We start from the raw sequence: 24,728 nt of genomic DNA, 5'->3' as shown, positions 1-24,728 counted from the left end.
TTCATCCAGAGTTTCAGCCAGTCTGTGCTGCATTTCTTTAGGGAACAGACTAGTTGCATATGCTAATCTGTGCTGTTTCTGTGACATCGAAAAATATCAGACCATATCTTCCTGAAGTTGCTTAAACCTGTAATCTGCTGCTAGCAGGGGTTTATAACTGCTGGATAGGAAGGGCATGACCTGACCTGCATGACCAGTCTTGTTAACATCAGTGGGACTATTCAAATGTATTCGCAAACTGATGACATAGAGCTGAGTTTACACTAAAACCATCTGTCACCATGTCTTTGGTAAGTATATTCTTACAATAGCAGGCGAAGTTTATCACGGGTGAGGAAGTTTAGAGTATAGTTCATTTGGTAAAATATCTATGACATACTCAAATTTGTTGCTTAAAAATAAAAAGATTTTCTAGCAAACCAAAACTAATTTGAATTTAAAAATAATCCCTTGGTGATCCAATTTTCAAATATATGCAGCAGTTTTAAAGTTCCATATTTTCCCCAGACAAAACAATAAACATTGAAGATATGAAATTTCCATCTTTGAAAGAATTGTGGTGCCAGAATAGTCGTTCTGTTGCAATTCAACAACTGAATTAGATTTCTGGATGCTGAGCTGTTGGAACAGAACTGAAAAATAATAAATGGATTTACCTGCTTTTCTATACCTTCGGGTATAAGCAGATAGCAATAGTGAATTACATAAATATAACTCTAAAGCTTAGAGATATACGCATCCAGGCACTTACTGCCTTCAATCAGATGATCTCAGAAGAGCAATTACTTTGGTACATATTATGAAAATGTTTTTCTGAATAGGAAAAATGTACAAACAGACCTACATAGCTTCTACAATTTAATCGACTAACACAAGAGTTCTCAGGTTTTTACTGTTATATTCCCTCACAGATACTGTCCACAAATTGCCTTTTTTCTCCCATTTCTAACCAACAACGTGTCCTAGCTCTTAACAAACAGTCAAATGGTGTGTTTTGAAAAAGCATTTAGGAATAGATGGTTTACTTCTCCTTTTGTCCCTATAATAATTTTTAAATATGGTGCCATAGTTGACAGACAATTTTCAATTTAAAAACATTAAATCTATTCTTACCTCATAAGCATTTCAGCCAAACTCTTTGCATCTAGAAGAAAATAGAAGAAATGTCATCACAAATGAAAATCTACTTGATGGATTATTAGGAGGTAAGTGGTTTGAATCAGCCATGTGTAAGACCACTGTTGTTTCTCAGATCAGTGGCAAGAATAAAATAATCTCTAAAAGTCCCTACTTTTGCTGAAACTGTATTTCTGTCCCAGACAAAATCCCTGTTTAGTTCCTCAGTAGCACCAAAGATGCTTAGAGAAGTACAAGCTACCATTGGCTTAACTAGAAAAAACTACAGAAACTTATTAGAAGTAAGAACAGTTTAACAAATAAAGGGGATCTCCATTCCTTCATGCCACAGTTAGCAAGTGAACACATTAGGAAAGAAGAAAAGGCAAGAAGGCAGAAATGTTGACATCTATCTCTGGGCAGGAGCCAAACCCAAGCTGGATGAACAGTTGCCGACCTATTTCCAAACCAAACATGACTGCATGGAGGTCTGAGCAAGGCAGGTCTCCAAGGAGTCAACTTGTTTGTTTGCTCTCAAATATGAATGTTTTTCCACTAGCAATAATTCAAAACTACTACTGGGTCTTCAGAGGACAATCTATACACAAAACAGGAGGTGGCTTATTCCCACATGGATCAGCCCTGCAAAATGAGGTGCTGCTGAAGGAGAAATATTCCTCCTCTTGTTGTCTTTGCTGTGATTATTAGCATAAAATCCTTTGGGGATATAATTTTTCTGGTGCTTATCAGATGAAAAGACACAGCTGAAAGTTGGTTCACCCAGTCTTCTTTAGGTAGCTTTCTGTAAAACTTCATCAATGTAACATAATAATTTCTGTTTTCTAATTCAGGAAAAGTAGACAGCTATGCTTTTTTCTCCTGCAGTCTGCTGCTAAACAAACTCACTTAAAAATGCTGACTCCAGAGTCCTCAAGTATAACACACAGCAACAAAGCAGCCTTTTGTGCAACCAAGTGAAGCAAATCCGAGAAGAAAACAATTGACAAGTTCTAAGTCTTCAAGCAACTCTCCTATTATGTGAAACTTTAAATTTCTTCTTTTATCTGCTGCTTGCAAATCTACCAGCACTTGCCAAGACATTTATTGAATTTTTCTTTGTTTTCTCCATCTCACCTTTTTTATTCCTTAATCACCTCTTGGGTCTCCTACACCTACAACAATTTCCTTGCTTGTGATCCTATTAAACATCCTGCCTTTAAAATTCAGAGGATGCAGGCAGAAACAAACCACCATCTTAATGCATCGCTCTGGCTACATTTATATTCATTGTTAAAAGGAATGGACCAAGGGGTCTTTTTATTCGTTAAAAAAACCTCCACCAAATGCCTTCCATCCACTTTCTATATTCTGTCTCTCTGACACTGTGCCACCTTGCCTGTCTTAAGCTTTATTCCTCACCTGCTGCTGGAGAAGCTGAAATTCTGTGCTTTGTCTAGGTCTGTTTGCTCCACTCCTTTATTTTTAACCTTCCCCTGTCCCTTTTCAGCACAAAACATGGCAGATTCCTGGTGGAGGGAAGGACTCTTCATCTGAGGTGTCCCATGTAATCCAAACAGGGCTCCATTTAGGCATTCAGATTTTCTATTTTTCACTGTGTTTGGGATTGCCTTTTGCTGTTAACAGTCTTATAAGTGGTACTACATGGTAGATGACAATGTCTTTACCATCAGTCATAAACGAAACTACCACTGCTGCTGCTCCCAATGATGTCAGAGATAGTTTTGCTACTGACCTCTAAGGACCCAGGAAGGGACCCAGTTCTTTTGAAGAATACAAAAAAAATGAAGCCCTGTTTCCAAGTAATGTTTTTTTCAGCAAACTTTATGATGCTTCTTGTTATTCTAGCAGCATAAGGATCAGGAAGAGACTATGCACACATTCCCCCTCTGGCACACATAATAAGGGTGATTTAATATGCAAATATTTTCATTCAGCTAGCAGCTTTTGTGAAGTAATTGCTGCCTCCTTCAGTAAAGACTATGGATACTTGTGCAAGTAATTCACAACTCAAGAAAAGCTAAAGGGACAAAGTTGAAGGTTGCTTGGCCCAATGTCATTCAGTTTGCTTTTTAGATTTGTTTACCAGGACTAAATGACAAACAACCTCCCTCACACGTTCTCAGGTGCTGCACAGCATATAGCTGTGTTCCATGCTGCATCTGGAAAAAAAGTTACATTCTCACCATTAAATGTATGTGACACATATTCAAATGCTCACTAACATATATGCATTCTTGGTCAAAGAGATGCAAAGGAGATTGTGCATCTTAAAAATAAAATGAGGCATCATGAAAGATCACGTTATATGTCAAAATCTGAACAAGGAAGTACTGCAGAAAAAAACTAACTCCATCAGCAGAGTTTAAATTTACTAATTATTCAAGCAGATTGTTACAATGGTCAGCAGCATTACTGTAGTTAATGATGGCTGTACTGGGCACACTGGTTGGTGTAAGACTGGACCAAAACAAATGTCCCAAGAAGATAGGGGATCTTATGTATCTGTCAAAGCAAAACCCAGAAGCCTAAAAGCAGCTCAATATAACAGTGTGTCCTAAACATCAGATACAGGAGAAATGCTAGTTTCACAAATGAATTAGTATAGACTACAGATTGTAATGTGTATTTCCTACATTACACTTTTGATCAGTAAATTGAGAATACTTCATAAAAGGAGACAGTAACCCTGCCAGTGTCCTATCTCCCAGCTTTCAGGTGGGGAAAACAGGGCTCAGGGAGGCCATGAATGACAGAGTGAAGAGGGTGATCTCCCGCTCCAGCCAAGCATCATCCCATGCCTTAGTGAAAAAGACAAACTGCTCCTCACCATGGGTTTGACGCATGACTGCACCAAGAGGCACCGACCCAGCAACAGCCCTCACTTCCATTTGCTGGGGCAGCTGCCTTTAAAATTCTTAACACATTTGGCTTGCCCCCTGGGAAATCAGGGGCCATGATAGAGTTTTAAATTGCATGCTGCCACTTCTGAACTATCATGCCACGCTGATACTTTCTGCTTGGATTAAGGTGAGTTGGATTTAAAAATAAAGCGAAAACTATTATGGTAGTAGTGTAGCTAGGTTAATAGAAAGGAGAAAGAGTGGTAAGTCATCAGGCTTCTCTGTTATAATATAAGCTGACCTACTGCACGGCTGCATGAACTCCAGCAGTAAATTGACCTTCTTGTGACCTGACCTGTGGAAGTACTAAACTGGGCAAAAATCAGGGCTTTGCTGAAAACTACACTTTCTTTCTAAACAGAGTGGTCCTAGAGAAGTAAATCATACTGGGCGTGACACAAGGAAGACAAAGGTTTACCCGTCACTATATGCTAAAACAAGGAGTAAAAGGATTAAGAATGGAGAGACTGCTGTTCTTATGCTACATTTTACCCCACAGAAACTGGAACCACAAACCCATTGTCTATAAGCACAGATACAAATGTTTGCATGCAGAATATACTGCAAATAACTCTGCAATTCCCACTCCTCTTTGTCAAGTGGGTTCAAAGAAAACACATCTCCTGGAGCCACAAAAGCAAGAATTACATTGTAACTTGTATAAATTCTTTTAGAAGGTCCCACTGTGGAAACTGTTATTTCTGATGTAGACTAGAGGAAAATCGATGGGATCATGATTTAGGAAAAATGAGTCCTGTGCCTCAAAGAAACCCCACCAGGTGATACATATCAAGTGATGACAGGATTTCAATTTCAACACTAATTCAGATTAAAGTTGAACACAACAACTACTAGAACAGAACATCTTTTCTAGTTAGGGGATCAGAAAAACTTGCACACAGGGATTTTTTAGAGAACTTACTAAGGAGTTCTCTGGAACAGCAATACTGATTGTCAGTAAGACTTTTAGGACATGAAGTAACCTCCAGAAGAGCAGAAAATGGCTAACATGGGATCAGTCTTCAAAAAAAACGAACCAAAAAAGTCTGAATTACTGAAGTCCTATCAATCTGATCTTGGCAATGAGCAAAATGATGAAAAAAATGGAATGAAGCTTGATGAAATGAATTAAAGGAGATGGAATAACTGAGGCAAATCAATATAGGCTTGTGGTCAATCAGCCATGTCAAACAAAGTTGATTTTTTAAAATGAGATTAAAATTCACTGAGAATTGATGACATTGAAAAAAAACTCTCACTGAGATACTATTAAATAACATTAAAATGTTAGATTTATATTTCTCTAGAGCAAAGTTTGGTACCTCAAACTATTTTAATAACAAAATAGCATGATGCAAAAAATTAACACAGCAGCCATTTTACATGGGTTTCAACATATTCAAAATACAATTTTAAGAAGGGAACCATTGTTTAGTATTTCTTTTCATCGTGCACCATGGGACATCACACCATTGGTACTTTTATCAGTGGTCTGGAGTAAATGAAATAATATCTGATAAATTTTGAAAATGACACACGAATTAGGTAGCTAAAATATAATGAAAATTCCAGGTCACTAAGGCATAACAATCTGGATCATCAGGTAGGCTGGCCACAAGTTAGCAATGTATCTGTATTAGTATAAGGTCATAGAATACAAGCTACAGCTATACAACGGAGAATGTTACCCTGTTGCACTGCAATCAGAGAATTGTCAGATAATCTCAATGGATAAGATGTTGAATGCAAACTCTTAAAGTAATGCTGTATCCAAAAAGGTGATCCTTACAGATATAGACGGAAGACCATACAGGGAAAGAAGAAAGGCTGTTACCTCTCTATCTGATGCTGATATGTCTGTTGCTGGAATACTATGTTAATTTCTAGCATACACAGATGAGGAAAGCTACCTAAAGATTGCAAAGGGACTAGATAAAAGCCTTGAAATTAATAAATGGTGGGGAAACTACAGAGAAAAATTAAAGGTGATTCATCTGTTTCATTTACCAATGAAAACAAGAAATTACTTGGTTACCACCATATAAAGGAATATCCTCAGAGACTGAAAATATGATACAAAAAAGAACTTCAGTCCCTGTACGGCAGACAGAAGTATAATGGAACCAGATGGCTGGGATGTCAAGCTGTATCTTGACAAATTCAGATAAGAAGTGAGATGCAACTTTTACAGAAATGGTAGTTAAATATTGATGACTTTTATCAAAAGTACTGATGAATTCTTTGTCACTGCCTATGTTTAAGTGAAGATCAGATATTTTTCTAAATTCCTATATTCTGAGAGGAAATAATTCAGAGAAGTCTCATGTTATGCAAAAGCCATACTGGCCAGGCATCATCAGCCTTCCTTAAGGGACTGTAACTCCAGAATCTATGAATACCTGTAAATTAACCACGAAAAACTAGATGTGTACAGCCATCATTTCCTGGAGCCAAGGACCTCAAAATATCCTGCTCATTACTGGATGGAATTCCACAGTATTTCTGAAAAGATGAGATAACACTTTCTTCACCCTTAACCCACCACTTTTTTGATGAAAAAAACCTGCACAGAGGTAAATGACTTAAAAGATTTTGAATGAGAAAGTTATTATACAAGCTAAAGCATCCAGATGCCCTGATTTCCAGAGCTGTATATGAACCATAAGGCTAGTTCTCTTTGATCTACGAATTTGCCCATGCCTAAGAGCCCTGTATCTCTGTCTTCTTTTGCAACAAACATCCAAAATATTGTTACAAGAGATGAAATGAGACCCAAAAAAGAGACAAGGAGATGCTAAGGTGAGATGGAATACACAGGGTTGGCCCTGGTTTTAATATACAGCATGATCATACTTTGGTTAAAATACAGATAACTAAACAATTTGGTGGCTCTTGGAAATGATTAGACTTATTTTTGCAGATGATAAATCACTTCACTATTTATTCAGTGTGTGTGATTTGAAAGGCTTTTTCCCAAATATCTTCAGTGTAAGGTCTGCTGTTGTGTGCTAGTGCAAAACCTACAGGGCCAAGTGCAGAAGTGGCAGACTGCGAGTCAAAAACCTGGCTGTGGCTCAGCCAGGGGTATTTACTAGAAGACTGATAGAGTTGAATAAATTCACAGATCTAAAACTTGTTCACATAGCAAACACCTGAATTTGAATAAGGATTAGAGAAAAGTACAGATCAGTCACAATGAAAGGTCAGTGAACAATGAAGTGTTGTTGTAATAGTTCTGTTATAACCCATCATAAGGAAAAAAGATGTGGTAACAAATTGAGAATATCTGGTTGTGTTTCTAGCCTACTAACATGTGGCTACTTTCATTTTATAATTCTGGAATCATGTTTTGCATCCGCTGGAAAACTGAAATCCCCCCATCTTCAGAACATCTGATTTTACCCTTTGAAAAAAATATCATTTTTAAGTTATCGAGACCATTCCCAAGGGAAGCAAACAACAACAAAAAAAGGGAAAACAAACACCAACACATGAGAATTATTTTTCTTTCCCCATGCAAAATAATAACAATGGATACAAGAGTAATTTTTTAGAAACTTACTACCAAATGAAAAAGAAGGAATTTCTGTAGAAAACACATATGCTTTGTTGCCACGTCTGTTACGTATTGCAGGAAAATGACACCAACTGGGGACTGAACAGCTTGGTCATGTGCAGCCCCACTTGTACTTTCATGTTCAGGGAGTATGGACATGCAGAAATAAGTGCCACAGCTCTCATCTTACCTCGCAGCCTCTTCAGTCTCTGCTCCCTCCTCCTCCTCCGCACGATCAGCAGCATCACAAAAAGCAGCAAGACCCCAACCAAGATACAGGAAATGGTCACCAGCATCTTTAGCCCTTCGTTGGTTGCCAGCCCTTCCTCACTTTGCACAACTGACTTAATGAGTGGAGGGATTGTACCTGGAAACAGTGTCATGATATTAGATGCCTATTAATGAAGACAAAAGATTGAGTTCTCAGGGAATATGGCATGTTATATGCTTCAGCTGCATGCAGAACATTAAGAAGGATTTGTCATGTTCAGGGTGGATGCTATGTTTGCATGTGTAATGGCCATGCACACGTAACCAGTCACACTGGTAACAAGGTACTGACTGCAGAGACTCATAGATTATCAGAAATCGAGAAGAGGTGCATTCATTGATGAAAGAAAAGCATGCCCATTATACAGTCAAATACTATGATTAATTTTAAGTCATATTAAATCATTACAAAGCTGTAAGAGATCTCAGAATGACTATCATAGAATCATAGAATCATTGAATTGTCAAGGTTGGAAAAGACCCATAAGATCATCGAGTCCAACCGTTAACCTAACACTGCCAAGTCCATCTATACCATGTCCTCGAGCACCACATCTATCCATTCCTTAAATACCTCCAGGGATGGAGACTCAACCACTTCCCTGGGTAGCCTGTTCCAATGCTTGACCATCCTTTCGGTGAAGAAGTTTTTCCTAATGTCTTTCCTAATATCCAACCTAAACCTCCCCTGGCGCAGCTTGAGGCCGTTTCCTCTTGTCCTATCACTCGTTACTAGGGAGAAAAGACTGACCCCCACCTCGCTACAGCCTCCTTTCACTATGTATGTATATTAATCCTTACTATGGGAAAATACCACTGCTGCGATGTATTCATACTTTCTGCTGGGCTTTTCTTTGTAAGGAATGTATTTGACAAAGTTCATTTTGTGCTACATACATCAGATGAATCCTTTGCACAGAAACATTCTTATATCACGTCTTAGGGGTGCAGCAGTGATATTGATCTGAAATTCAGTTAGCCAACCTGATGCTAATTTGCTAAGGACTGTCTGACATTATACTCATCAGTAAAACAGGAGAGTAACACTGGATAGAAACAATCAAATTTTGAGAGTGAAATGAGGGAAATGAATCTACAGACTACTGGCATCGGCAGGCAGCTCACTTTTTCATTTTGGGACATATTTGCATTTTGAATATACCTGGCTTCCTGGTGATACATAATACTTGAACTTTTCAATTTCTTTTTTTCTTTACTTCTAAAGGACGTGAGAAGAATGCAGCACTTTCTTTGGAAGGCTGTTTAGTCATGGAAGGCTTCTCACTCATTTCCTGATTAGTATTAAACTGCTGAATGCAACCACAAATGAGGCTATAAAATGCAGATTTGTTTGAAATGCGTAGAAACACACAAGTATTGTGAACTGTGATGACTTTCGATGGAAGCTATTCAATTTTAACTAGCTACTGAAACATAAAAGTGGCTACTTGCCAAAAGGTTAGGAGGGTGAGATAGAAAAACAGGCACATCCTTTTTTACATTTTAATTGCTGCATTGTGTGATATAGTTATATCTCATTAGGTACCATACAGTATCAGAAAAAAAAAAAAGTGACATGATGCAGTACAATGTGAGTGCCATAACCACAGTGAAAATCTAGAATTCTAAGCCATGTTTTTTCAGAAGAGCTATTTGAGTTGCATATAATGAGAAGAGTAGTTCCCTAAAGGGATGGAGATAAACAGAAAAGCTACAACCATCCAAACCTATATCAGGTACTTCGGAAAATTTATTTTCTTACAATTGCATTTTGAATATTTTTCTACTGTTCCATTGCAGTTCTTCCCCATAATTTTCCTTCTTTTTCTAATCTTCCATTTCTTGGAGTAAACACACAGCAGGATTTTTTCATCTTGTCTTAACTGAGATACAGTTTTTGCCCTACTCTAAAGGCAAAGAAAATGATTAGATGAAGAAATGGAAAGAACTTCAAGCTCCTGAAGGTAATATTAATAACTGTCTCTAAATCCTCCTAAACCCTCCTGAATACTAAAGGGCCAAATTTTGCTCTGAATTAAAGTCACACAGACCATTGGCTAAGGACTGTTGGTTTCAATATTTACCTAAAATTATGTCTTGCTCTCCTTAATACTTTGATGCAAATCAAATTAAGAGTGGCCTAAATTTCAGTTAGACTTTAAGTGTTTAGGTAAGTGATTATCATTTTCCATAGCTCTTCCAAGTAAAGTATAAACCTCATAATGCTATATCCAGGCAGTACAAGCTTAATTAAAAAAAAACATACTGAAGGTTTATATATCCTTCACATTATCCATTTGTGGATATTCAGCAACTGTATTAGAAATTACCAAAACCTAAACCTGCTATCCATTGAGAAAACACCATTTCAACATTTTTTGTCATACTAGGTGTTGGCTAGGAGTGGAATAGTCAAAGCTTTTCTCAGAACAAAGCCCGAGACAAATTGAGGGGTTTTGATTTTTTTTTTTTTCCCCCCAGGTCAATTCACCATTGCCCTTTGTTAGCCTGCTTTACTGATGCTTCACAGAGGTTGTAATTTGAATGTCTCTGATCCCATTTTCCCCTATGTGGCAGCCCTTCAGCATCTCCCATTGCACCTTCTGACTTTAGGACTACAGGTGTTTTCCTGTGTCCTAAGTGTTCTTCATGGTAGGAAGTCCCTTGGTGGGCTAGAATCAATCAGCATAGTTTAGAGCAGCTACCAAGCTGGCCTGATTTAATGTCAGGGCTACTGAGTAGCTGATCTCTGAGTCAGGAAGCTCCTTTGCAGCACTACACACTACAGCTGCACAGCGCTAAAAATATCTCCTTAAGTATTGAGTGCAAATGTTCTGAAAAACAAGGGGCAGGAAGGTCAAAAAATCTGTAAGCTGAAGATGGTTAGCTGAAATATCTATGAACAGAAAGCAAAAAGTTGCACATAGATCTGTCATTAACCTTTTGACCTAATTCACCATGAAGAGATTTAAGGTAAAGGATACTTAGTCATGATATTTCTCAGGAGCTCTATCACAGATAACAATCAGCTACTGCAGTCCAAACAAAATGACTGAAAGACCACATAACTCAAGGATTTCTACAAAGTTTACAAAGGCTTTATCTTTAGACTGCTAAAGCTCCTAAGCTTGTTCTTAGCTTTTGGTATCCTAGAATTTTCATACACATATTATCTAATCTTCAAAGTACTATCTTTGTATCTGTTTTATCCTAAGGCAGCTGTGACGCTCAGAAGCTGGAAGGCACTAATCTCACATCACAAGATGAATCAATGGCAGAGGTAGGGTTAGCACTCAAAAGCAGAGCTGGCCAAAAATTTCCACTGGCATGCTTTCTGTAAATGAAAAATTCACTCTCTATGAAAGCAAAAATTTCTGCATGGAGTATTGATAGAAAATGTTGATTTCTAATCAGATGCTATTTTCCAACTCTGAAGTGCCTTAAGTCTATGCATCTTACCAAGGAACAAACGAATGGGGATCTGGGACTCTGTAGGGACAAATTTTGCTTGAGAAGCACTGAAATAGTTCTTCTATGAAATCCCTTATGTGGGAACAGACTACCTTCATTTTCATTAATGATAACAATAATAATCAACTTATCATTTTAGTTCTGCATCAGATATAACAAATTCAGAAAATCTGAAAACTTAAATTTGCTTTTCCAGCCATATTTTCCTCTCTCAACCTTGCAGTCAGTATTTGACATCATACTGCCTCTCTAAGGCACAATATAGTCCTGGCAAAGCATGCTTGACAAACAAAACCATCAATGCTGTAAATGAGAAATTTTCTAGCTAACCAGAAACAGTGGCCCAGGAAATTTAATGCTACAAATATTTTTATTGTTTCATTTTCTCACTTTTAAAGTTGTTATACAGCAACACACAAAATCAAATGGCGTGCAGGTCATGTTATGTGAAACCAAGGTAAGTATCATCACCTAACCAAAAAGCAGTCTGACAACATTTAAAATCAGGCCATTGGAAGCATACATTTGATTTCACTGCTATCAGTCGGAATTTAAGGCTCTGGACCTGCATTTTTATATAATTTCATTTTAAGGTATGGCTTAAGACTGTTTGCCCCAGTCATGTATCTGTAATAATAATTGTGGATGTAAAAAAAAAGATTGCTGAAAGTTGGATGCTGCCTGTAGAAAGATACTGGAAAGAAAAGAGGATAGGGTAAGTAAAGTGGCAAGGAATGAACTCATAATACTTGATACAGCTATTATTGACAACATCTATACTGCTCAGTAAAACACGTCCTAAGTCTACCTGGCAAGACCTGGCAGCATTTGTATAATAACTACTTGGATTCTGTTTTCCAAAGTGCTGAGACAAAATCTTTCTCTTAATTTTTTAGAGTGTATGAAATAATGTGAGGACTGTGAGGCAGCTTACCAAAATGCAATTTTCACAGAAAAACACGACGGGATGTGCTATTTGCAAAAGGGTGAGCCATGAGGGCATGCGTTGTTAATTATCTGCAACTGATGAGTACCTAGCGCAAAGACTGTGACAGCATTAGAGGATGTGTAAGATGCAGAGGTTTAAACCCTGCCTGATTCATATACCATACTTCTGACTGGAAATGGTCCCTGCTGCTTGCTCTTCACTGGGCTATACATGGGTATTGTGCTGGAGAGTGCTGGGTTGTACAGGTGAAAACTGTGGCAGGGACAGGTTTTACCAACACAGAGTTATGAATGATTAACAATTTGGTGCTGTCGCTAGACAATTATCAGTTCTTGTTTGAACTTGCTCACTAGTCCTGTTGTTTTATCTGATAGTACAGATGTCGCCAAGTGATTGCACAATACAGCACAATACCCCTGGCAACACAACAACATTTTGCATTGGATGTCTCCAGAAAAGCTCTGCAATTCACACTAGAGCAATTCAAGAGATTGCCATCTGGAGCCATCTGTATTGCCTTTTTGCCAGAAATATGGCCTTTTCCCACTATAGAGTCAGCAGAAGCACACAGGTGCCCCCATCACTTTCAATAAATATGCCAGGGTACAAGCTGGAGTGCCTGAAAAATTGGCATGTTTGCTCTTGCCCTCATGTTCTAGCTTTTGCAGGGTGGGCAGTAACCCCAAGGCAGTAACCCCAAGGGCAAGATGCAGCAATTCCTTCCTCCCCTGTGCCCTGCTGCTGAGCATGACAGAGCCATCTGTCACGGCCATTAGTTTCACTTTCCCCTGTGTGTAAATAGGGATAATAGCACTGCCATCGCTTTGCCCTTGGAGGATGTTGTCCGGAGGCTTTCCCGGAAGACAAGCTAGTTAGCTGCTCCGTTGTGTCACATAATGGGTTTTGAGCTGTGTCACAAGGACATCGCATGGAATAGCAATGAGGCCAGTCACCACTGTGAATGACTGCAGGAACCGACTCTATGGAAGACAAAAATTTCATGGAAGAGATGTATGAAATATTAGCAAGTGCTTCTGTCACCACTGGAACTAATGACATCTAATGTCCTATGGTTACGTGTCTCATGGCTGATTGACTTTGGTGCTGGAGCTTTTCCTCAGTGAGGACAAATAAACAATGCCTCTTTTCTGCCTGGCAGCTTATTGTCATGAAATCAGTAAGTATGTTACGTCTTTGAGACTGTTACCCCTCTGTCAGCATGGCTAGCAGATTCAGAAAGGATTTTAGGGGGGGGGGGGGGGGGGAAGAAAGAAAGATAAGCAAAAACATCACATAAGAAACTAGAGTAAAAACAGTATCTCAGACATGTAAATAAAAAGATATACTTACTGCCATCATAATTGAGTGTTGCAAATTTGGCTTGTTTCTCTGCGCAGCCAGCGCTGTTGCATACTCTCATTTGCAGTTCGTACCAGGTTGCCTCCTGGAGGTCATACAGTATGTAGGACTTTGACAGGGATGTCCGCTGAGCAGTTGTCCAGACTGTTGTCCCAAATGGTCGGTACTCCAGGGTGAAGGAGTTGATGGGGCAGCCACCATCATTCCAGCCTATCAGGTTCAGCCTCACTCTCGTGGTGTTGATACTAGCAAAGAGCTCTTGTTCCTTTGAAAACTGTGGCTCTAGAAGCAATGATATATTTCAAGTGAAATGCTTAAGTTTTACAGATATAGGACTCTCAAAAATATAAAATTAAAAGAATAATTTCTAGGAAAATCCTAACTTCATCTTAAACTTAATGTCTATATATTCAACTTCCCCCCACCTTCTTAAATGTTTTCTTCACATTTTGTGCCAGACTCACAAACCTAGATTTTTGAATCCATATGTGAAAAAATTATCCATACATCTCTGCATGGACCTGTCTTGCTGGTTTGCATGACTGGCATGAGTCAACTTGTAAATCTAGCGCAGACACATCATATCTGTAAATGCCCCTGCTCGCTGCTATGCAAAAAAGAAAGGCTTCAGAACACCATGTAGAAATACCATAGAAGAGAAATACACTTGAAGATTGACCACTGGTGCTCTAGTCTTCTTTTGAAGTGGAACTGAACACAATTTTGTTTGAAAGTATGAAGGCTTTCATTTGTGTAAAATTACAATTTTGAAGAACTGGCAAGTAAAAATCAAATTTTTAAAAATATTATTATGTTGACGTTGCACATGATATATTTGAAAATAATATATACTCTGAAATTTGTATTTCTGAGTTAAGTTGTTTCCATTCAGAAAGGGGATCACATTTCTATTTACTTGTCCTGCTTTGGGATCAAATGTTGGTTTCTGTTGATATATACATTAAAGTTTTTTGACCGTCATACACAATACAGGAGTAATGACGGTAAAACTGGCACCTTAGAATTGAAATAATGACAGTAGGTGGACAAGACAGGTCATGAACAAATGTTATTTATATTAAATATTGCTGTAGAGCACTTAAAAGTATTATTGCTATTTGCTTAGCAGAAAAAAATATTTTTACTATTGGAAGTTACACGTAATGTGATGAAAATTATGTATAATATGCTTTTTTATTCTATATAATAAAGGATAACTTATCCAATGAGACTCTTTTTGCCGTTCTTGTGCGTTGATGAGATGTACCAAAACGTACTCTCTTTTCTCAATTCTACAGGAATCAAAAAGAAACTGGTGATTCCTGCTGTGTATTATGAACTATTGGCTCTGTTAATAGCTTTGGACAGAGATGCTACTGGAGCTCTCACATGAATGAGAATGATCTCAGCATTCTGAATCACACAGTACCTGGTTCAGTCTGTAAATGTAACACAGGTAGTTTCCAGGGATGTATATCAAGTCCCAGAGAAACTCAAAAGGTTGGGAGATCTGCTTTCTCATGAACCATTTGGATGTTATCTGAAGCATGTGTAAACCTTACATTTCATGCAAAGAAGACTAGAACACTCAACTTCTACTTCTCTAAATGTCCCTTTCTTTAAGGTCAGCAGATCATTCTCCCTGACTAGTGATAATCTCAGCATGTACGCAGCTGATCTGCAGTCTCCCCTGAGCTTCAGTGAGCCATACCAATCACATCTACTGCATACCAGGTCTTCCCTATGCCACTGAGTGTTAAATGAAATCTCCACTTTTCTGTGATGCCTGGCAGATCTGCAACAGCACAGGTGTGATGAATACCATAAAGAAGGGCAGATGTACCTATCACAGTAAACTATCTTTATTATGAAACTGCTCCCAAATCAGAGTATTTCTTACACCCGGTGAAGAGATGCAAGATGAGGTGATCTGTAGATCATTATGCAAAGCTACTCCACTCTGTTGACTTAGGGGCAAGACTTTCTAAAGTGCCTCTTTAAGAGGGTCTGTTGCAAAATTTGCCTATAATCCTGACATACTTGCAATGTGGAGCTACCCTCAGCAAACAGGACCATGGGACCCATTGCTGAGTTAGCTAAGAATTCCACAAATTTTGGCTGTTTCGCCTTGCAGAGCTTGTGCAAACTTGTCCTTTATTTCTGACACTTATTCTACTCAAAGGGTGCTACTTGCATGGCTCCTGCAATACCAGCTTGGAGCAGAAATGAGACATTGGCTTCATTTCCTCTACACGTATATATACTCCCTGTCTTCCTTCAACATTCAGACAAATAAACCCCTGAATTTCTACAACAGGAGAGGAAACAATTTCCTTATGGCAATAGCAGTAGTTGGAATTGCTACAGCCTATGATAGTGGAGACAGCCCCTTCCCAAATATCTACCAATCCATCTTAGAAAAAAAATATTAGAGAAATAAAGAAGGAATATCAGCCAATACGTGCTTCAAGTCCCACAGCGACAGCCTCTTCTGTTGCAGCATGGACACAATTGGAAATGTTTCCAAAGCCAATAAATATTAAAATACCCAAGTCTGTCTTCTCATCAAACCAAGGTCTACAGCAGAATGCAACAGCTTTAGGTGAGAAAAAGGGATGGAAATAAACATACCTTTTCCAAGCGTTTTGGCCTCAATGATCTCGCTGATGCGTCCTGGCCCCACTCCGTTCTGAGCAGTTAGAGTAAACTTGTACCAAGTGCCACATTTCAGTGTTTCTAAACGGTAAGACCTCTCACTAGGGCTAATAGGAAAACTACCCCACTGCTCACTGTTATCTTCTGAGTACTGCAAAATATAACCTGCAGGGAAAGCACAGACGACAATAAGCCAGACACAAACCACAAATTCTGCAGGTAATATGACAAGTCATTTTAAAGACCTAGTAAAACTAGAAAAATCCCGTGCACAGGAAGACATACAGCTCTCTCCTGACTAAAAGATGCCAGGCAATACATTTTGCCTACCCTTACAACAGCTTAAATACCATTTTTATGATCGCTTCAAAGGGAAAAGAAAGGGATAGACATTTCTAAATACCCTTCAATCAGCAACAAAGACCAGATGATGAACCTGGACTCTCAAAAATGAATGGTTAGAGATTACATGTCTGGAAAATCAGAGAGAGTAACTGTCATAACAGCCGAGGCTACGCTCGAAGAAAGTGATTAAATCTGTGATTAAACCACCACAAAGAGAAACTGCAATTTACTGAAAGCTGTTATCATGACGATAGTGCACATTAAGCACTGACAGCAATACAGATTGCTTTGTTTTATTTTTTTTGTAGCCATTCATAATTATATACTAATCCTATCAACATATGATAATTTAGTAAGAAGTTGTAATTAACCTGAATTATATTACCTCGGATAGAACTGCCACCATTGTCTCCAGGTATCCAGGAAAGAGTGATAGAGGAAGATGTAGTTTTGGATACAGTGAGTCTTGGCTGGTCTGGTGGAACTAGATGGGAAATAGTTTAAAATAGAAAATAGATTCAAATGATTAGACGTGATCTTAATCCCTTCTAACAGTCATTTATCAAATAACTGTTTTGAGTTGCAAAAAATGCAAATTATTTCTGTCAAAGTGTCTGTTTAGCTGACATCCTTGGTTTTAGACAAGAGCAGACAAGCTCCCATTTTTTATATTTGAATTTCTACACAATTTTGTATTTGAGTTCTTAACCCTTGCTTTTCTCTGAATTTTGAGTATCTGTCCTGTCAGATCTAAATGATGTATGAGCTACCCAACCATTATTTTTCATTATTTTACATATCTGTTTTAGGGAGAAGCTGAATTTTTAGTGGCAGGAAACAGATGTCCACTTGCAAACGATGCCCCACTTATACATGTGTTTGCAGGCTATTAGAGCAAAAGTAAAAAAAAAAAAAGTGCATAACAAGAGTTTCTGCAAGTGTAACTGTGAGTATTAACTAGGTAGTATAAGTAGATCTGTGATCAGAGGCAGATCCATACCTCTTCTAGATGACACCATCTATTCACTGAGGCTATCAGTATAAAGAAGACACAACTTTATCAGCAAAGGCTGAACAAACCTGGAAACACTTCGGTTCTGCTGCTCCCCATAAACATTATGGCTCTGTCTAAATTGTGGGACGTGAGAACCGCACAGTTCCCAGGACCAGCTCCTGACAGAGTGCAGGGATAAGACAGAGGTCTCATCTCCCATCCTCTGCCAAGTGTCCAGTTTCCTTCAGAGGAAAATCCAGCATGAAAGGGCAGAGAACGAGCCATGCTATATCCCAACAAGTTGCCCAGGCTAGGAAGAACTGGGATTGGCAACTGGGACAGGGAATTGGGACTGGAAATGGGACCAGGAACTGGGACAGTTTAGGCTCAGACTAAGGGATCCCAAATTGCACCAATGTATAGTGGCTGGGTTTTCAGAGACACTGGCAGAAAGTGTCAAAGTAGCCAGCTTTCTCTTCACCTTGACAAATCTATCATGAGTCTATCATATAAAAGGTGTCTACTGAGCCAATATGATCATATCCTAGTTATAGTCTGGAAAGCTCATCTTCGAATTCTGCCTGAATCATGTAGCTAGTCCTTTTGTACAAGTAGGGTAACCAGAACCATGCCACAAAACCAGTAAGGACATGGAAGATATAGTGTTTGCTAAAATAGAGATGAATAGCAGGTGAAACTCCAAAGAGCTAGTTAAATTAGAGCCCTGAAAGGTAAATATTTACTAACACTTCACCAAAGTGCTTTACATCTGCAATTCTAGGTTCAGAAATTGAAAGAGGGAGAAAGGGAAGTTCCCGTTTCAAATCCTTTGCACTGCTCTGGTCAGGCACAGCAGCATTGTGTCTGGCTTGTCTTACGGATTGTTTTCTGAACAAATGTTACTAGAGGTTTCCAGGCTCCTCAGAAACATAGATAAATTGAGTTTTGCTGCCTGAAGAACAAGGAATGACGCATGGACAGTGTCCATTGTGGGAAAAGATCCAAGAAGCAGCGGCAGAGCTGGGATGGAAAGCCAGGGAGGAAAGATGCCAGGGCAGTCACACCTCCTCTGGTCACTGCCACTGCAAGAGTGGGAAGGGGGTGGTGGTGTCAGTGACCGCTGCTGGCAGGAGCTGCTACTTCCCTGCCGTAGTTACTGCTCGACAGACACCAGCCTGCAAGCAAAGCAGGCCAGAGGTCAGAAATGCTCTGTCATGTCCAGTAGTCTGCTGCCAGAGGTCATTGCCTGCTTTGCCTATGTTTAAGGGGTAGCTCTACCTGCAGAGTGAAACTCCAGGAGAAGCTCCCCACTGCAGTTCACATTCAAGTCATCGTATTGCAAAATAATGACTGCTGATTGAAGTGGAGGCTGCTGGTTTACAGCTACAGACTAGTTCAAAGAGAAGTTGATTTTACTGCTATCACAGGGCTAAACAGTGCTGAAGAAAACAAAAAAAGACACTTTATATTCTAACAGAAAATTCCCTATGTGAGATGGATTTGTTCCATTATTCTGACTGACTTGGCTAAATTCATGGAGAGAGACTGCACACACTACACTGTGAAAGATTTATTGTAAAACCTTTCATCACAGCTTCACCCTACCTACAAAAGATGGTGGTCCCACATATTAAATGCCAGTCTTTCTCTGTCCCTCAGGGAAGCAATATTGATTTGCTTTTAGTTACTGCAGTTCAATAACAGCAAGGCTATGCAATTATAAAAGTACTTAGTGAAATATTAATATGGGGTTTCCGTTTGGTAGTGTTTTCCCTCCCTATTTCCTGTTGTGGTCATGCTTCAAACATTGCAGAAGAGCATCTCTAGGCTTTGTTTGATTGTAGGTAAGTTAATATACACTATGGCATTTCAAGGCTTAGTGGACTGGTTTAGGGAGAGAGCGCTGCATTGCAGTTGAGACAATTTCTTTCTGTGTTCTCTTATGTTTGCACCAGAAATATAGGTTGCATATCGAGGGACAGAAGAATGACTGGCCACAGCATGGCCCATATTCCCAACTCAGTTATTTGCTTCCCTCTGGTACAACAATTTGCAGCCAATTGAAGCACTCTTAGGATCTGCTTTAGTGTAAGTGAGCAAGGAAATCTCCTGGGTAGTGAATTCTTGGTGCGTGAATGTTCCACATTACTGTTAATGTGTATTCCCATATTGTCTTTTTTTTTATACATATCAACACCATAATGGATACATTATATATATTTCAACATGCATATAAATAGTAGCTGGCAATACGTGCTAGTTGAAGTTGTACTGATGTTTCATTTTAAATGCTTCCTCATACTCACCATCAGTAAAATTCTGCTCTTGAATAATGAAGTTTTTGTCCAAGGTCTCAGTACAGAAGCAAATTTCTGTTGATAGCTTTTCACAAGCTATAGAAAAAGCCTTCAGCTCTTTCTGAATTTTGCAATATTTAAATGATAAATGTAATATTTGTGAGGAGAAGGCATAAGTTGATATTTTCTGTGTGAAGAACTAGAAAGTAGCTGAATGCAAACACTCAGTTACGAACCCTACAAAAGCTTATGTACAGAGTTAACTGCAAGTGTGTGAAACATTCCACCAAAAGCAAAACATTTACTATATCATAAAATGCTGATGGCTGAGTCAGAATGACGTGCATAATATTTTATTTGTTCATTTGGAAAAATGAAATTTGTATTAATACACATTAATACTAACATTTTATTACATATACCTGCAAACAGACATACCTATGCATTATCAGTACATACCAGTTAATAGCTGTGATAACAGTTATGAGATAGATCCAATAGTCTTACCTTGTACCTGCAAATTCAAAATTATTTCATCTGATCCCCAGTTGTTACTGGCCACACAGCTGTAGTATCCGGAGTCTTCTGCTTTCACAGTACGGATGACAAAGCTGCCATTGCTAAAGATGCTTCTTCGCCCATCAATCATCACTAGACTGGGTGTCCCGTTACTACCTCACAGGAAACAAAGTGCATACATTAAAGAAGTTACAATCAAAATTAATCACAACTGGATTTTTTTGTTTTTTAGCCAACTAAGAATGGAAAGAAAAAAAGGGGTGTGCCCTCTTTAATAAAGACAGCAAAGGAATGTTTTCTGTTGGGGAAACACCTGCCATTTGCTTAAAGAACACACATATCCTGGCCCCAATTTGAGTGAAAATGGGAACTCACTCCTTCCTTAACTATCTGCTGTTTCATAAAAGTGCCAAAGTAAGAGTAAAATGCAGTTCCTGGCTACAAAGCCCGTCCTTATAAAATAGTAGCTATTTGTATCAATGCACAAGATGGTTTCATAGCACTGCAGTATCACTGCTTACGCAGTGCTTGGATGAAAATTTTTGTCCATGTGTATTTCCAAGTGACTCTGTCAAACTGTGAAACTAAAGATCAAAACAGAATAAAAGAAAACAAAATATGTGCAAGACATATACGCTGCACTTAATAGCACGATTCAACGCACCAGACATTTTGCTTTCTCAGACTAAAACTATTCTATGTGCCTGAACTTAAACCAGAAAAGACTCCTAGGTTTTACATTCTGAATGATTACCTTTACCCCTTCTTTATAACTTTTCCTCCCTTTTGATACCTTCTAGTCACCATAGCGAATTAGTTTTAGTTCAAGGAATTTCTGAACTCCTCATCTACTGTGCCTGTGTGCGGTCCCTACAAATGGTCCTTCTTCTTCTTGACACAGTCATTCAGGATCACCCACATCACAACCATCAGGATTTTAAGCAAATGGGCTTTGTTTGAGCTATACATTTAGTTGCTGGTTACCTATCCTTCATCCATTTGACTGTCGGAGCTGGGTCTCCAACGGCTTTGCAAGGGAGGACAATGTCCTTCATCCAGGGAGTTGTCACTGTGCCGCTGAATGTCAAAATCCTGGCAGGAGCTGAGCAAGAGAGAGCAAGAAAGACTGAAATGAGGTGTTCATTCATACAGTCCTTGGAAGGGAAACACAGACATCCAGAGTTAAATGTGGAAAACCAAGCCAATCTGTTTCAAGCTGTGCTTTTAGGAAACTAATTTCTTTTAATTCATAGTATCAGCGACTTATTCATGCATGAGTTTTATAGTTTTAGTATCTGGAAGACAAGTAACTAGAAGAGAGATGAGACAAAGGACTGGAAGAGTCCCTGTGGAGAAAAAAAGCAAAATCATCTTTACTGATTTTTATATATTTCATAGTAGAAATTACTGATGAAAATTATGTCCAAGGGATGCTTCTCTTCAAAATTCCAGAAGGAAGTGTCCACAGTAGACAGGTATCTTTCTTACAAAAGCTAAATTATTGATACATCACTGTTACAACAGCTATGGTATTAAGCAAAATAAACCTCCATGTATGAACATGTGAATACATTGCAAAGAGACTATCCGAAGTCCACAAATATGAACAAACTCTTAAGTCAGTTTAACTTATGTCAGCTCTCATATCACCTAAATATATCAAGAAAAAAATCATTGCTGTAGTTTGAGTGTATAATGTACAGGGTTGTGGTATAGTTTAATTGTACATTATTACTTAAGAATGACCCTTGACAGAAATAGACTTCTTGTTGGTCTCTGAGCACACATTTCAAAGACGCATACTGAATACAGATACACTAATTACTGTATTTTTAGAACTTATATTTAATAATCCATTTTGTACCAATTAGAAAAACATGAAAATGAGAGCCAGCATCAAATATAACTGGGACATTTCATCTCAATGAGTTTTTAACCTCTACAAATAATATATATTAAAAAAAAATCATGCATAAAAGAACAGGCCTTGAAGAGTTAAGGGAAATTACTGGAGTAGGCTGCAGTGGGACTTGAGCTATTAATTAAAAAAAAAGATTTCATAGATTATATGATCAGTTTGGATTGTGTTGCCTGTGTTCTCTTCAAGTGTTGTGGAAGATGAAGCTTCTCGAGAGATTTTTCTCTGGTCAAAATTTTAACTGAAAACTTAAGAAGTTTTAAAGATTTAGGGTAATGAACAAAGTCAAGGTTTGGTAATGGGACAATACTACTTTCCTAGCAGCCAAGCATCAACATGTCCTGTCCTGCCTAAACAGCAGCTGAAGAACCCTGGCTCCCTCCTTCTGGCAGCTCTGATGGTTAGCCCCAGCAGAAGGGTGCTATGGCGTGTGCTGCCCTGAGGAGGTGGTACACCAGAATGATGCAAAGACACTGGTCAGTCAGTAAGTCTAATGATACAGCCTTGTTTTCCACCGTGGCACTCCTAAGGCCATATCTTCTAGAAAAGATTTACACAGGCCTATACTGCCACAGGCCATGGGCTAATTAACCAAGCTAACTGAAACAGAAAAATGCCCAGTCTACCTAGAAACATGGTGTGAAATGCTGATTCCACTGAAGTTAGTGTTAGACGGCTCATTTGTCTTCAGTGGTGCCAGGTTTTTGTTGCAGGAGATGCCTAATGGTACTCATGCCATCTTTAAAAAGCAGCAGGAGATGTTGTCAGTTGTGACTATCTGCAAAACACATCTGTAAGCATATGGACTGCTCCTAGTAGCTGCAGTGCATTCTGAGCAATGGCGGTTAGAAACTCAAATTACTGTTCCATGCAGGCTTCCCTCTGTAACAGGAAGCCTGAAAACTCATTTAAAATGAGCTATTAATTCTTTTCTCCCTGGCTTTCTCACCTCTCCAGTGTTTCTCAAAATACCCAGCTATTTTCAAATGCTGCCAGCTACTTTAGGTCAAAGTCTGTGTAATACAGGAATCCTGCTGAAGCCTTCAGCAAGATACAGCACCACTTTTACCAAACACAAAAAGTGATACCCCTTTATTTTTAATAGTTATTGCAACAGTGAATTCTTCCTTAAGTCACAGGTTGAATACCAGATCTCTAAAGCACAACATTTATGTTGTAGCTCCTAGTTTTCAATGTCCTGTGTGTCCCATTTTACGGTGATGTGCAGAAGTAATACAAGCTTCACAGAATCATAAGCCAGTGGTAAAAATCACAGACCATAACTCAGAAATGCACATTACAAAAGCACACTGCACTATTTTTGTGACAGTACCAGCAGCTTTCTATGCATTATTTTATTCCTTTCACGTATGGAGTGCTTTTAAAAGAGATGGTAAAACAGCATGATAATTCTTAACTCCAATTTTCTTTATAGCTTAACTTCTAATAATGTTCTGAGACTGCTAACAGGTACACAAACAAAAGAAAACTAGAAACAAAATAAATGCCCATGGAAATTAATCTGAAAGCAATACGTTTGAAATGCTAACAGGCATTCATGAGGTTAAAATACCTGGAATCTCACAGACTTCTCCCTTTTGAGCCAAGGGAGCTTTATGCAGCATGTAGGCAATTCAGCTGCAGGGCTTACCTCTTTGTAATTGAAGCTACCCGAATGCTTACCAACTACCCACCAGCTTTACATTAGATGGCATGGCACTGGATTAGGACTGTGTCTGTTCCTATTTTTTGCAAATTACCCAATCATTAATTGAAGATAAAGAGGTGCCTTCACAGAACAGTGCACTCGTGCTAATGCGGTTTTCTGCATGTTTGTTTGTTTAAATTATGAATCCTATTACTTACACTTACTGTCACAGGATAAGAAATGGGCAGAAATTCTTTGCAAGAGGCCATAACACACTTTTTTTTTTTTCTCTCTAGAGGACACAACCAAATTTTAAAGGCAAACTGTACAGGGAAACTGAACAAGAGCTACGACAGATCCCTGCAGCTCAGCTTAATCCAAATACAAGAGCTGTCAGTGAATACCCTGGGTCAGGAGTTTCTTCCATTCACTTTCTCACAGAAGAATATGCTGTGTATTCCAGTATGATGAACCATTAAAGAAACAGACCAATGGGGTGTGTGTAGTATCATGTCAGCCCCACATGTTGTTTAAAAACATTAAACACACAAAGCAACACAGACTAGGAGGCAAATCTGTTCAACATCAATGCTCAGGTAGTCTACAAGAACAGGGGAAACTCAACGTTAAAGTCAGAGAGTTGTCCCCAGAGGATCAGTTTGCCAGTGGTCCAGATCCATTATCATGTTGTCGGTAAATGCCATTTTCTA

At 38.7% G+C, this 24,728-nt stretch overlaps 1 protein-coding gene across 1 annotated transcript in view; it reads right to left on the bottom strand.

Moving 5' to 3' along the window:
- DSCAM (DS cell adhesion molecule) overlaps positions 1-24,728 on the bottom strand; it is a gene marked incomplete at both ends in the record, with an annotated part of 474,219 nt that overhangs the window by 35,826 nt on the left and 413,665 nt on the right. The window contains 7 exons of the mRNA XM_082337939.1: positions 1,114-1,144; positions 7,784-7,960; positions 13,634-13,924; positions 16,274-16,462; positions 17,028-17,126; positions 20,441-20,604; positions 21,437-21,554. Coding sequence (XP_082194065.1) covers positions 1,114-1,144; positions 7,784-7,960; positions 13,634-13,924; positions 16,274-16,462; positions 17,028-17,126; positions 20,441-20,604; positions 21,437-21,554 — 1,069 coding nt within the window. The remainder of the gene's footprint in view (positions 1-1,113; positions 1,145-7,783; positions 7,961-13,633; positions 13,925-16,273; positions 16,463-17,027; positions 17,127-20,440; positions 20,605-21,436; positions 21,555-24,728) is intronic.

The sequence above is a fragment of the Platalea leucorodia genome (genome assembly GCF_965183815.1).
Source record: "Platalea leucorodia genome assembly, chromosome: 2".
NCBI lineage: Eukaryota > Metazoa > Chordata > Aves > Pelecaniformes > Threskiornithidae > Platalea > Platalea leucorodia.
The sequence above is the reverse complement of the archived record's forward strand: the minus strand, read 5'-3'. Positions and strand labels throughout refer to the sequence as shown.